The sequence below is a fragment of the Protopterus annectens genome, chromosome 11.part0 (genome assembly GCF_019279795.1).
Source record: "Protopterus annectens isolate FY-2018-M chromosome 11.part0, PAN1.0, whole genome shotgun sequence".
Taxonomy (NCBI): domain Eukaryota; kingdom Metazoa; phylum Chordata; order Ceratodontiformes; family Protopteridae; genus Protopterus; species Protopterus annectens.
This window is the reverse complement of record NC_056745.1, coordinates 82,687,668-82,702,227: the sequence shown is the minus strand read 5'-3', so window position 1 is coordinate 82,702,227 and position 14,560 is coordinate 82,687,668. Positions and strand designations below refer to the sequence as shown.

The window sequence follows — 14,560 nt, the reverse complement described above, 5'->3', positions numbered from 1 at the left end:
TGTTATCATGGTTGTTTTTGAGCAGAGTTTACTGATGTCATAAATAAAGGATTAAATGCTATGAACTGTGAAGTAGAAAGCATCATAAAGAAATAATAAATCAGAAAAACACAGTCATGCTGCAGTAAGCAACCGATCCCATTGCATGTAGTGAGCATTTTGGAACCATTATCACATACGGATTAAAAGCATTCAGCAGTGCTCTTCCATTTCAGTCTTTTTTTTTACCTCTGTAAAGGTAAAAAATGGTTTTAAGGTAACTTGTTTTGTTCCTAAAAGAAATATAAAGGCATTGTGGTACTATGTCACTGCAGTACTGGTAGCAAAACATAAGCATTTACATTCTTAAAAAATATATCATCATCTTATAAGAAAATATTTGTTTTTAATCTGGTTATGTTTTACAGGATGGGATTGTAGATTTCGGGGAATATGTGACTGCCATCAGCATGCTGGTACAAGGAACACCAGAAGAGAAGCTCAGATGGTCATTTAATCTCTATGACAAAGACAAAGACGGTTTAATCACTCACTTTGAAATGTTAGAAATTCTGAAGGTAGGTATCATCTCACCTTTTTAAAACAAAGACAAATAAAAGAACAGATGACAAAAAGAAGAAGAGGATGTAGAGAGGTTATCTCTAGTCTGAAGATACAGGTGACACCACCAGAAAGTTTCTTCCAAACCATTGAAAACAAAGTAGATGATGACACTTAAGTCATAGTAGAAGGACATGGCCATGGGCTGCAGAATTAGAAAGGTCAGATGTATCACAGAAAACGCATTCCAAAGTGGCTGCTGGTGTGAAGGAATGGACAAATGTGCCGGCTATCAGTATTAGCAGGTTACACTATTGACAGCTGTATGTGTATTTGAAATTAATAACATGTTGATGGCTGCCTAGCATGTATAAATTAAAAGTACATGGCTTTGCTGAGTAAAAGGCAGGAGAAAGAGATACAAAATAAATCATCTCTGTGATAGATAAACAAGGTTATCCTGAACAACTGTGTTGATATACATACAGTGACACAAGATAGGACTTGTATCTTGTGTAAAGCAGCAGTACTTTTTATTGTAACACTATAACACCCCAATAGATGAGTATACATACAGGACACAAGATAGGACTTGTATCTTGTGTAAATCAGCAGTACTTTTTATTGTAACACTATAACAGCCCCAATAGATGAGTATACATACAATGACACAAGATAGGACTTGTATCTTGTGTAAATCAGCAGTACTTTTTATTGTAACACTATAACAGCCCCAATAGATGAGTATACATACAGGACACAAGATAGGACTTGTATCTTGTGTAAATCAGCAGTACTTTTTATTGTAACACTATAACAGCCCCAATAGATGAGTATACATACAATGACACAAGATAGGACTTGTATCTTGTGTAAAGCAGCAGTACTTTTTATTGTAACACTATAACAGCCCCAATAGATGAGTATACATACAATGACACAAGATAGGACTTGTATCTTGTGTAAATCAGCAGTACTTTTTATTGTAACACTATAACAGCCCCAATAGATGAGTATACATACAGTGACACAAGATAGGACTTGTATCTTGTGTAAAGCAGCAGTACTTTTTATTGTAACACTATAACAGCCCCAATAGATGAGTATACATACAGTGACACAAGATAGGACTTGTATCTTGTGTAAAGCAGCAGTACTTTTTTATTGTAACACTATAACAGCCCCAATAGATGAGTATACATACAGTGACACAAGATAGGACTTGTATCTTGTGTAAAGCAGCAGTACTTTTTATTGTAACACTATAACAGCCCCAATAGATGAGTACACATACAGTGACACAAGATAGGACTTGTATCTTGTGTAAAGCAGCAGTACTTTTTATTGTAACACTATAACAGCCCCACTAGATGAGTATACATACAGTGACACAAGATAGGACTTGTATCTTGTGTAAAGCAGCAGTACTTTTTATTGTAACACTATAACAGCCCCAATAGATGAGTATACATACAATGACACAAGATAGGACTTGTATCTTGTGTAAAGCAGCAGTACTTTTTATTGTAACACTATAACAGCCCCACTAGATGAGTATACATACAGGACACAAGATAGGACTTGTATCTTGTGTAAAGCAGCAGTACTTTTTATTGTAACACTATAACAGCCCCACTAGATGAGTATACATACAGTGACACAAGATAGGACTTGTATCTTGTGTAAATCAGCAGTACTTTTTATTGTAACACTATAACAGCCCCAATAGATGAGTATACATACAGGACACAAGATAGGACTTGTATCTTGTGTAAAGCAGCAGTACTTTTTATTGTAACACTATAACAGCCCCACTAGATGAGTATACATACAGTGACACAAGATAGGACTTGTATCTTGTGTAAATCAGCAGTACTTTTTATTGTAACACTATAACAGCCCCAATAGATGAGTATACATACAGTGACACAAGATAGGACTTGTATCTTGTGTAAAGCAGCAGTACTTTTTATTGTAACACTATAACAGCCCCACTAGATGAGTATACATACAGTGACACAAGATAGGACTTGTATCTTGTGTAAAGCAGCAGTACTTTTTATTGTAACACTATAACAGCCCCAATAGATGAGTATACATACAGGACACAAGATAGGACTTGTATCTTGTGTAAAGCAGCAGTACTTTTTATTGTAACACTATAACAGCCCCACTATATGAGTTAGATTTAGTGGCTTATCTTCATTTCCTTCCCAAAATTTAAGCAAAGCTTTAATGTTTGCAGTGCAGACAGCAAAATATTTAATCCATAACTCCAGTTAGCATACATTGAGTGGAACTGCAAAATAAATACTCTAAGAGTAAATCCAAACCTTTTAATATCTTAAAACCAGAAGTCTTAGCGCTTTCGCTCACCACCATTGAACTTCATCAGAAACTGGTTAAAAATAAACTACATCAAATAAACGTACAACCTTTTAAGTTTTACTTTAAATAAGATATATTTCAATTAATTGTTGTATTTTCAGATTACTGAATGGTTTGTGTTTTAAAGTGATAGGTTTGTGTATGTTTATTTGATGTATGTCACTTTAAAATTTTAGCGCAATTTTCAAAAGGCAATATAAGGGGACTTAATTTATTTTTAACCAGTTTCTGATGAAGTTCAATGGTGGTGAACAAAAGCGCTAAGACTTCTGATTTTAAGACATTAAAAAGGTTAGCTTTACCCTTGCAGTGTTTATTTTACAGTTTTGGATTGACAGTATGCTGTTGTAGAACGTGGTTTTGATACATTGAGTGGAGACAGTCCTACAATATGGATTTGGCCATAGAATAACTGCTCGGTCTGGCATGTTACTTCATACCCATGTTCATTTCATAGCCCTGTGTATGTGCTTCCAGAGATTAACTTTGTGTCCTAGTCAGTGGCCAGATTCTGAATGAATTGGGTTAACATAGCAGAAGAGCCTCTGCCATTCAGGAAACTAATCTTTATTCTGAATTACATAATTTAAGTATGACATCATAGTGTGGACAAAGTAAACTCTACATATTACTTGCAACACCAACATATTAAATGTAATGGGGTCCTGCTAAACTAGAAGCAGGTGATGAAATTCTGAAACATTTTGTGATAATAAATCTTATTGCCCATTCCAAAATGTGCTGAGGTCACAGTGAATCAACCAACTCCAAACAAAGCTGTCTGTAACCTGTATGTCAGTACTGATACTGTAGGTATTTAGCCTGCCTGCAAAGTGAGTTTTCATGTACGAGATGAGATGCAAGTCCCTGAAACTATGACAATTTGCAGTGCCATTTGTATAATAGATGTGATAAAGAATGCAAGATAAACAGCAGGTGTGCCATTCATGCATTCACAACATAAAAATGAGGGCACAAAAGTTCATGTCATCCCCAGTGTAAGTCTGTTATTACTCAAGAAACACACTACCATGCATTACAGACAGATTAGCAAAGGAACTGACTCCAGGCCCTCATGTCTAAAACAGGGCCTGCTACTTCTCTTCTAAGTTTAGTTAGAAATCCTATTGTCACACTTACTAATTATGCCTTCCTACAATTTTCTTGAGGCCCATAATCCAGCACTGCCATTGTCTGCACATGGTCCTCAAATTCTTCCCTCACTGACTTCTTGCTTCAAGCAAGAACAGCTCTATCTGTACGGGAACCTTGATGATGCAGGCAGGTCCAGGCTAGACTAGCTTCATTCCCCTACCTTTTTCACAACCGTCATCATTTCCATTATACCTTCAGACTACTTTCACTGATATGTATTAGTTCATGCTCTCACATCACTTCCACCCACCCCATACTTCATTTCCTTTATACCTTCAGACTACTCTCACTGATATGTATTACTTCATGCTCTCACATCACTTCCACCCAACCCATACATCAGTTCCTTTGCACCTTCAGACTACTCTCACTGATATGTATTACTTCATGCTCTCACATCACTTCCACCCTCCCCATACATCATTTCCTTTATACCTTCAGACTACTCTCACTGATATGTATTACTTCATGCTCTCACATCACTTCCACCTGCCCCATACATTATTTCCTTTATACGTTCAAACTACTGTCACTGATATGTATTACTTCATGCTCTCACATTACTTCCACCTGCCCCATGCATAATTTCTTTTATACCTTCAGACTACTCTCACTAATATGTATCACGTCATGCTCTCACATCACTTCCATCTGCCCCATACATCATTTTCTTTATACCTTCAGACTACTCTCACTATGTATTACTTCATGCTCTCACATCACTTCCATCCGCCCCATACATAATTTCCTTTATACCTTCAGACTACTCTCACTGATATGTATTAGTTCATGTTCTCACATCACTTCCACCCACCCCATGCATCATTACCTTTATACCTTCAGACTACTCTCACTGATATGTATTACTTCATGCTCTCACATCACTTCCACCTGCCCCATACATCATTTCCTTTATACCTTCAGACTACTCTCACTGATATGTATTACTTCATGCTCTCACATCACTTCCACCCACCTCATACATCATTTCCTTTATACCTTCAGACTACTCCCACTGATATGTATCACTTCATGCTCTCACATCACTTCCACCCACTCCATACATTTCCTTTATACCTTCAGACTACTCTCACTGATATGTATTACTTCATGCTCTCACATCACTTCCACCTGCCCCATACATCATTACCTTTATACCTTCAGACTACTCTCACTGATATGTATTACTTCATGCTCCTCACATCACTTCCACCCACCCCATACATCATTTCCTTTATACCTTCAGACTACTCTCACTGATTTGTATTACTTCATGCTCTCACATCACTTCCACCTGCCCCATACATCATTACCTTTATACCTTCAGACTACTCTCACTGATATGTATTACTTCATGCTCCTCACATCACTTCCACCCACCCCCTACATCATTTCCTTTATACCTTCAGACTACTCTCACTGATTTGTATTACTTCATGCTCTCACATCACTTCCACCCACTCCATACATCATTTCCTTTATACCTTCAGACTACTCTCACTAATATGTATTACTTCATGCTCTCACATCACTTACATCTGCCCCATACATCATTTCCTTTATACCTTCAGGCTACTCTCACTATGTATTACTTCATGCTCTCACATTACTTCCACCTGCCCCATATATCATTTCCTTTATACCTTCAGACTACTCTCACTGATATGTATTACCTCATGCTCTCACATCACTTCCACCCACCCCGTACATCATTTCTTTTATACCTTCAGACTACTCTCACTGATATGTATTACGTCATGCTATTACATCACTTCCACCTGCCCCATACATCATTTCCTTTATACCTTCAGACTACGCTTACTGATATGTATTACTTCATGCTCTCACATCACTTCTACCCACCCCATACATCATTTCTTTTATACCTTCAGACTACTCTCACTGATATGTATAAATTCATGCTCTCACATGACTTCCACCCACCCCATACATCGTTTCCTTTATACCTTAGTTAGTTGGGTGGGTGGCCTAATGGTTAAGGTGTTTGCCTTGCAAACACAAGGTGCAGAGTTTGAGTCTCACAAGGGATAATTGGCAAGGCTTAAAATGGCACGCAAGGGCAGTTAGCCAAGTACTAATCTATGAACCTATGAACCTTCAGACTACTCTCACTAATTTGTACTACTTCATACTCTTACATCACTTCCACCCACCCCATACTTCATTTCCTTTATACCTTCAGACTACTCTCACTGATATGTATTACTTCATGCTCTCACATCACTTCCACCCGCCCCATACATAATTTCTTTTATACATTCAGACTACTCTCACTGATATGTATTACTTCATACTCTCAAATCACTTTCACCAGCCCCATACATCATTTCCTTTATAGCTTCAGACTACTCTCACTGATATGTATTACTTCAGGCTCTCACATCACTTCCACCTGCCCCATGCATAATTTCTTTTATACCTTCAGACTACTCTCACTGATATGTATTACTTCATACTCTCACATAATTTCCACATGCTCCATACATCATTTCCTTTATACCTTCAGACTACTCTCACTGATATGTTTTACTTCATGCTCTCACATCACTTCCACCCACCTCATACATCATTTCTTTTATACCTTCAGACTACTCTCACTGATATGTATTACTTCATGCTCTCACATCACTTCCACCCACCCATACATCATTTATTTTATACCTTCAGACTACTCTCACTGATATGTATTACTTCATGCTCTCACATCACTTCCACCCGCCCCATACATCATTTATTTTATACCTTCAGACTACTCTCACTGATATGTATTACTTCATGCTCTCACATCACTTTCACCCACCCCATACATCATTCCCTTTATACCTTCAGACAACTCTCACTGATATATATTACTTCATGCTCTCACACCACTTCCACCTGCCCCATACATCATTTATTTTATACGTTCAGGCTACTATCACTGATATGTATTACTTTATGCTCTCACATCACTTCCACCCACCTCATACATCATTTATTTTATACCTTCAGATTACTCTCACTGATATGTATTACTTCATGCTCTCACATCACTTCCACCCACCTCATACATCATTTCCTCTATACCTTCAGACTACTTTCACTGATATGTATTATTTCATGCTCTCACATCACTTCCACCCACCTCATACATCATTTCCTTTATACCTTCAGACTGCTCTCACTATGTATTACTTCATGCTCTCACATCACTTCCATCCACCCCATACATCATTTCCTTTATACCTTCAGACTACTCTCACTGATATGTATTACTTCATGCTCTCACATCACTTCCACCCGCCCCATACATCATTTATTTTATACCTTCAGACTACTCTCACTGATATGTATTACTTCATGCTCTCACATCACTTCCACTCGCCCCATACATCATTCCCTTTATATGTTCTGACTTCTACTGATAAACATCACTTTTCTTTTCATGCTACTTCCAACCTCCATCTATCACATTCTTCATACTTTAGGACCAGTACAAGAGAGAAACATCACTCCCTGTAGCCTCACCCCCTTCAGCCTTGATCCAAACGTTTTAGCATTCTGGGATAAAATCATTTTAAATAGTTTATATTGACCATCAGCAGTATTAACAATAAATGGTTATCACTAGAAGCTTAGATAACAAATAACAGTACTAAAATAACAATTACTGAATCCTGATTCAAAGAGTACAAATGGATCACACCATGTAGAGAGTGAGATTACAACACTGCACCAAAATTATTTCACACATATATGAACTCCTGACATTGAAAATTAAAATATGTGGAGGCATATTAGTAAAACCATAATGTAAATAAGAAGTGTCTCCTCTAAAGAGGTAAGTTAAATTTTGCTTATCATAATGCTTTGCAGGAGTATGTAAAGCATTATCAAATAATTAAGCAGTAACCCATGCCTGGGTGTGGGTATTGCTGGATTTACCCATGGTGGGTGTGGTTTGGTCATAACGTCAAAGCCCGAGTGACCAAACAAAGACAAGCGTGAGTAAATCCAGCATTACCCACACCCAGAAGTGGGTTATTGCTATTATAAAATGACATTATTTAAGAAAAAAATACTTTTCTTAAATAATGGCATTGTGTAATGCCTCTGTGCTGCCCTTCCACAGCTGTCCGGTATCCTGGGGCAGTTCTGATGTACTGCGCATTCGTAAGAGGCATGTTCCCACACTTACGCAGTACATCAGTGCTGTGTAGAAGTAGCAACAGAGAAAGGAATATCTCCATTGCTTTTTTTTTTCAAAGATGCCTCGCTATGTTATAGGAGTTGAACTCATATAACACAGCAAAATATCTTAAAAAAAAAAAAAAGCAACGGAGATCTTCCTTTCTCAGTAGAAAGGAAGATCTCTGTTGCATTTTTGTAAGATATCTCACTATGTTATACGAGTTCTTCAACTCATATAACAGCAAGATATCTTTAAAAAAAGCAACGGAGATCTTCCTTTCTCCGTTGCTATCTCTGAAAAAAAAGAGATATGCTAACGGAAAAAGTCTGGGCGACTGAACCTTTTTACATTAGTAGTTTCAAATTTACAATGGGCATGCTGGTTGGGCTGGCTGGGTTTTTGCATATTTATTGCCAGTCATTGTATAATTAAGATTACATCATTCTGTAGGTTTGGTGATAGAGGAAAAATGAGTAAATAATGAAAATGAAAAATCAAGCAATGCAGTGAAATGTTCATTTTTTTGCAAAATGTCTTACAGCTTCCATATGAGGAGTATGATAGAAAATGAAACTGATTATAAAACAAAGATACTTCTGAAAGTGATCAATACTTTTTAAATTTACTACACATAACTAGTTAAAGAACTGTATTACCCAGTAATGGATAGTTAGAGTAATGTTATTCATTAGTACATCTTGAGTGGATGATGTTTTGCTTTCTGTTAAAGGCTGGTGACACACCAGTGGAAGCTTGTGCTTTGTTTTTCTTCTAGTTAGGATACAGAAAGTTGTATTACACTGTGCTGTATTCTCTTTCATATGTGAGTACCTTAGGAATATCTTACCGACTCTTTGGGAGTGACTCACCAGGAACAGACTTGCTTATTTTTGTAGTCCAAAAGGTTCATTCATGTGATGGTGCTAAATAAAACATGGACTAGTGGGATTTGTAGCTCTGTCCTTATGCAGAGAAGTTATAAGCTGCTTTTCTTGACATGGATTGGTAGCACATTATTATTCAGTGGTATTTCATAGTTTTGGAGTGGCATGGTGTACTTTGTAGGGCTGATCACTGCTAAAAGGCATAGCACTTTTTAGGGTATAAATAACCTGGTTGTCTATGTTCTATCAATTGTGACACAGGTAGTCTAGGTGCCCTATTTCTCACAGGTAGCCGAAAACTGCTATGCTCCAGAGTGTAGCAGGAAAACCTAGGCCTGAAATACGGCTCTCTAGGCTGCTTTATTATCTGGCATGCGACGTGCTTAAGAGTGGGGAAATAAATGATGGATTATAGTCATAGGCTCTTCAATGAAGCAGGACAGCAGAGGATATAAACACATCCACGTGTTTGTGTAACTGTGGTAGGCTTTACAATAAACACATGCACATGTCTGTGTAACTGTTGAAGGCTTTACTATAAACACATCCACGTGTTTGGGTAACTGTGGAAGGCTTTATTATAAACACTGTGATGACTGTGTCCTGGCCCAGCAATCAAGGAGCCTCAATCCTCATCACTAACACCAAGAGGTCATCTCCTAGAAGAGAGGAAAGGATAACTAATACACACAGTAAAGTACAATTTCCCTTACGTGCACACAGAGATCAGTCAGTCTGGGGCTGGTTGCTCCCTTGCTCACCAGGTCCCCAATAAGACTCCCCATTGGCACAGCTATAGGGTCCAGGTCTCAGCCTAGCTGGGCAAGCTAAAACCTCCAGTACCCTCTCTGTCTAAGCAGTGCTTCGTGTCCTTGCCAAGTAGCTGACACAACACACACACACTTTGAGATAAGTATTTATACAACTTCACAGACACTCCTGGGAAAGGCTGACACAGATTCTCCAGCTGTGCCCCATTACCCAGACCATAGGGTAGTGATCCCTGCCACCACCCAGCTAATAATATCAGCTACTAAAAGGCCCTTAAAAGGGTGTCCAATTATTACTGTTCAACATTATTATCCAATGGTAATGTGACTATTCAGTCTAGGCTTATTGGAAGGGTATAGACAGTAAACTCTATAAATATATAATGTACGCTAAAGCATAATTTATCTCTGCATAAACCAGCCACAGGTAGAAGGTTTTAAAAATATTTAATAATAAATAATTAAAACACAAGACAAAACTACTACACCACAGATATATCTAAGAGTTCAGAGATCACACAGCAACTTAAAATAATACAGTAGGACAGGTCTGATTTCAAAGAAAAATACCTAATTAATCTTTACTAGCTTTAACTATTCCTACAAGAAATCACAGTGCTAACTCATAGAAACAGACAACTGGTGCCAGAGCCATGGCCTCAAGCTAAACGCCAGAAAGTGTATAGTCATCCCCTTTGGCAAAAACAAAGTGCCCACGAATTACCACATAGGTGGTAATCCATTAAGTACAGAAAAAGTAATTAGGGACCTGGGGATCCAAGTTGATAGTAATCTCTCATTTGACAACCACGTGGCCAAAGTGGTTAGAAAAACATTTTATATAGCCCACCTAATCATGAAGGGATTCACATCTAGATCAGAGGAGGTCATTGTGCCTCTTTACTCATCCCTCATCAGGCCCATAATTGAGTACAATGCCCCCTTTGGGATGTACCTTACCAGACACCTGCAGCAACTGGAAAGACCCCAAAAGTACCTCACCAAGAGGATCAAAGGGCTCAAATAGATGCCATATGCTGCCCGGTTAAAGAAACTCCAGCTCTACTCAGTGGCATACCACCTGCTCAGAGGCGATCTGTGCCTGATGTATAAAGCCATGTCCAACCCGAACTACTGGACCTGCTGCACCTCAGAAAATCCAAATCCCATCAAGCTACGCCGAGAGACTTGAACCTCAGCACTGAAATAAATAGGACATGCTGGAGGGACAGATTCATAACCCAGAGGCTCCTTCACTCTGGAATAAAATCCCAGTCCAGGTTAGGCAGAGTCCCTCATTGACTCTCTTCAAGAGGAATCTTGATGAGTGGATGGGAGATCATAGGTTTACCCTGGGTATCACTTCTGTGTCACTGTTAGACAGAGGCACAGTATACTAACCTCGAAAAAGGGCATAGCAAAATTAATTTAAAATGGGTGGCGAAAGCCAAACACACTCTGGCTAGGCTTATAAATGCCCTAGGGCAGATAGCCTAGTATGAATCTATGAACCTATGAACTTACACGTGAGCATGGGCAGAGTGCAAAGTTAGATATCCAAGATCAAAATGCTTCCAGTCTCTTGTCAGAAATAGTATTTAAACATTACTAACAAACATGTTTCTAAGGCCCTCCCAAATTATAAGATTTTTGACAATTAGGCTTTCCCATTATTCATAATGCATCATCTTAACACCTGGTCTGAGTTCTCAGGCCACAAACTACATTATTTAGCAATCTAATACCTGCTCAGAAACTTAGAACAATACAAGGCATTTCACATATGCACTCTAGCAGAAACTAGAGCAATAAAGCACCTTCCATATGTAAATTCTGGTCATAAATTTTAGCCTTAAAACAATGGGCATGAAACCTTCATCCATATGGACTGGAGCCGAATTCTAACATGAAAGGGTCACAGCATGCTTCACTGGGCCAGTAGAGTGAAATGTTGTCACATATTTTGCAGTTCCACATTTCAAACTGTTCTTTTACACTCAAGAAACATGCCTGCATTTTACATTTATTTACAAATGCCAGAATTATATGTCAAATTCTTTTTGACTAGGCTGGCAACCTTTGCTCATCTCTCCCCAATCGTCACATCTCTTCCCCCTGCCCAGGGAACTCAAGCAAGTTTTTCAAGTGTCCCTTGAGAAACATTGCTTGAGAGTGTCAGGTCTATCTGGGTGTACCTCACCCCATTCCCTTTCTTGAGAGCCCATCTGCATTGGCATTGCTACTTCCACTGCGGTGCTGCACTGACATATCAACCCCAGACTCCATCCTAGCAACTTGTCATTTTGCTGACTGGCTCTGTTTAACCATGTTAGAGGGTTGTGATCTGTCATCACAGTGAATTTTCTTCCATACAGATAAGGCAGAAGTTTTTGTAGTGCCCACACTATGGCTAGACATTCCTTTTCTACCGCTGCATAGCATTCCTCCCTGGGTTGGAGCCTATGACTGAGATAAACCACTGGGTGCTCTTCTCCCTCTGAAGAAATCTGGCTAAGTACAGCCACCACCCCATAGTTTGAAGCATCTACTTGCACAACAAAGTCTTTGCTGTACTGTAGTCTGGACTGGCTAACACAGGGGGTCCTCCCAAATCTTCCTTAAGCTTTTATAATGCCTGCTCACATGCTGGGGTCCACACTACCTTATCTGGCCTGTTCTTCCTTGTCAGGTCTGTGAGGGGAGCAGCTATGGTACTATAATTGGGAACAAACTTTCTGTAGTACCCTGCTGTCCCTAAGAATGCCCTCAACTGCTTTTTGGTAACAAGTGCAGACCAATCCTGAATAGCTTCCACTTTGGCAGGTTCTGGTCTTATCTTACCACTCCCCACTCTATGCCCTTGGTAGGAGACCTCTGCCATACCCACCTGACATTTGCTCGGCTTAATGGTCAACTCTGCCCTCTGTAGTCTGCCCAGCACCTCTGTGACATGCTGAAGGTGCTCCTGCCAGGAATGGCTGTAGATAGCAATATCATCCATGTAAGCAAGGGCAAACCCTCCTGCTCCTGCTAAGATATGATCTACCAGCCTCTGGAAAGTTGCTGGGACATTCTTCATCCCAAAGGGCATATCTGTGAACTCTTACAAGCCAAAAGGAGTCACAAAGGCTGAATTATCTCTAGCACTGGGAGTCAAGGGCACCTGCCAGTAACCCATGGTAAGATCAATGGTTGTAAGATACTTAGCTCCACCCAGCTGCTCTAGGGCCTCATCTGTCCTAGGCATGGGGTAAGCATCTGCCTCTGTGTGACTATTTAATTTCCTGTAATCCACACAGAACCTGGTCCTGCCATCCTTCTTTGGCACCAACACCACTGGTGAGGCCCGGGGACTGTTGGACTCTTGAATCACCCCTAGTTCCAACATCTCCTTTACCTCCTCCCTCAGAGTCTGGTTAACTCTCTCAAGCACCCTATAAGGGGCCTGCCTGATAGGCCTTTGGGGTCCTCTATCCACCTGGTGCTGCACCAGATGGGTGCTCCCTGGTTTCCTGGTGAACATGCCCCCAAACCCCTGCAACTCTGCTCAGATTTCTCAAACGTGGGTAGGATATAGCTGCTAGGACATTGCTACTCCTTCCACTGAGGTGTCAGCCCGAGCCTCACTGAAGAGATCAGTCACAAGATCTCTCTCAGACTCCTCCTGCAATCCACTGCAAATGCTCAGCACAAGGGCCTCCCTATCATGGTAAGGTTTCATCATGTTAACATGGTACAATGTGTGCCCCTGCCATCTGCCTAGCACTTCCACCATGTAGTTAACATCACTTACCCTTCTTACCACCTTGTGGGGTCCCTCCCAAGCTGCCTGTAACTTGTGTCTGACAGGAATGAGAACCATTACCTGCTGCCCTACAGCATACTCTCTAGCTTGAGCATTCCTGTCATACCACACCTTTTTCTGTTGTTGGGCTTCTGCCAGGTTCTGCTGGGCCAGGCCCATGAGTTCCCTGAGTCTTGTCCTGAGGTTCAGGACATATGCCACAACAGACTCCTGGCGAGACTCAGACTCACCTTCCCACTCATCTTGAATTAAATCTAGAGGTCCCCTCACGCTATGTCCATACAGCAACTTAAAGGGTGAAAAACCTGTGGATTCCTGGGGAACCTCTCTGTAAGCAAACAACAGATGGGGCAAATATTTGTCCCACTCCCTCTTAAACTGATCTGCAAATGCCCGTAGCATGGACTTGATTGTAGAGTTTAACCTCTCAACAAGGCCATTAGTCTGGGGATGGTAGGGGGTGGTCTTCATGTGCTTCACCCCACAGGACTTCCACAGACAAGCCAGCAAGCCTGATATAAAATTGGCACCTCTGTCAGACAGTATTTCCTTTGGGAAACCTACCCTGCTGAAAATCTCTAGCAAAGCATTTGCCACCTTCTCGGCCTCAATGGAGGACAAAGCCACTGCCTCAGGGTATCGTGTAGCATAATCTATAATCACTAAGATATACTTTTTCCCTGTGGAACTTGGGGTACTCAGAGGACCCACAGTAGCCATAGCTACCCTCTGAAATGGCTCCTCAATTACAGGCAAAGGCATCAAAGGAGCTCTCACCTTGTCTCCTGCCTTGCCTACCTTTTGGCACTGCTCACAGGTCCTGCAG

The 14,560-nt window shown here is 40.2% G+C and overlaps 1 protein-coding gene across 1 annotated transcript in view; it reads left to right on the top strand.

The window, feature by feature from the left end:
* LOC122815180 (guanylyl cyclase inhibitory protein-like) overlaps window positions 1-14,560 on the top strand; it is a 397,270-nt gene that overhangs the window by 122,738 nt on the left and 259,972 nt on the right. Inside the window, exon 3 of the mRNA XM_044087463.1 lies at window positions 408-557. Coding sequence (XP_043943398.1) covers window positions 408-557 — 150 coding nt within the window. The remainder of the gene's footprint in view (window positions 1-407; window positions 558-14,560) is intronic.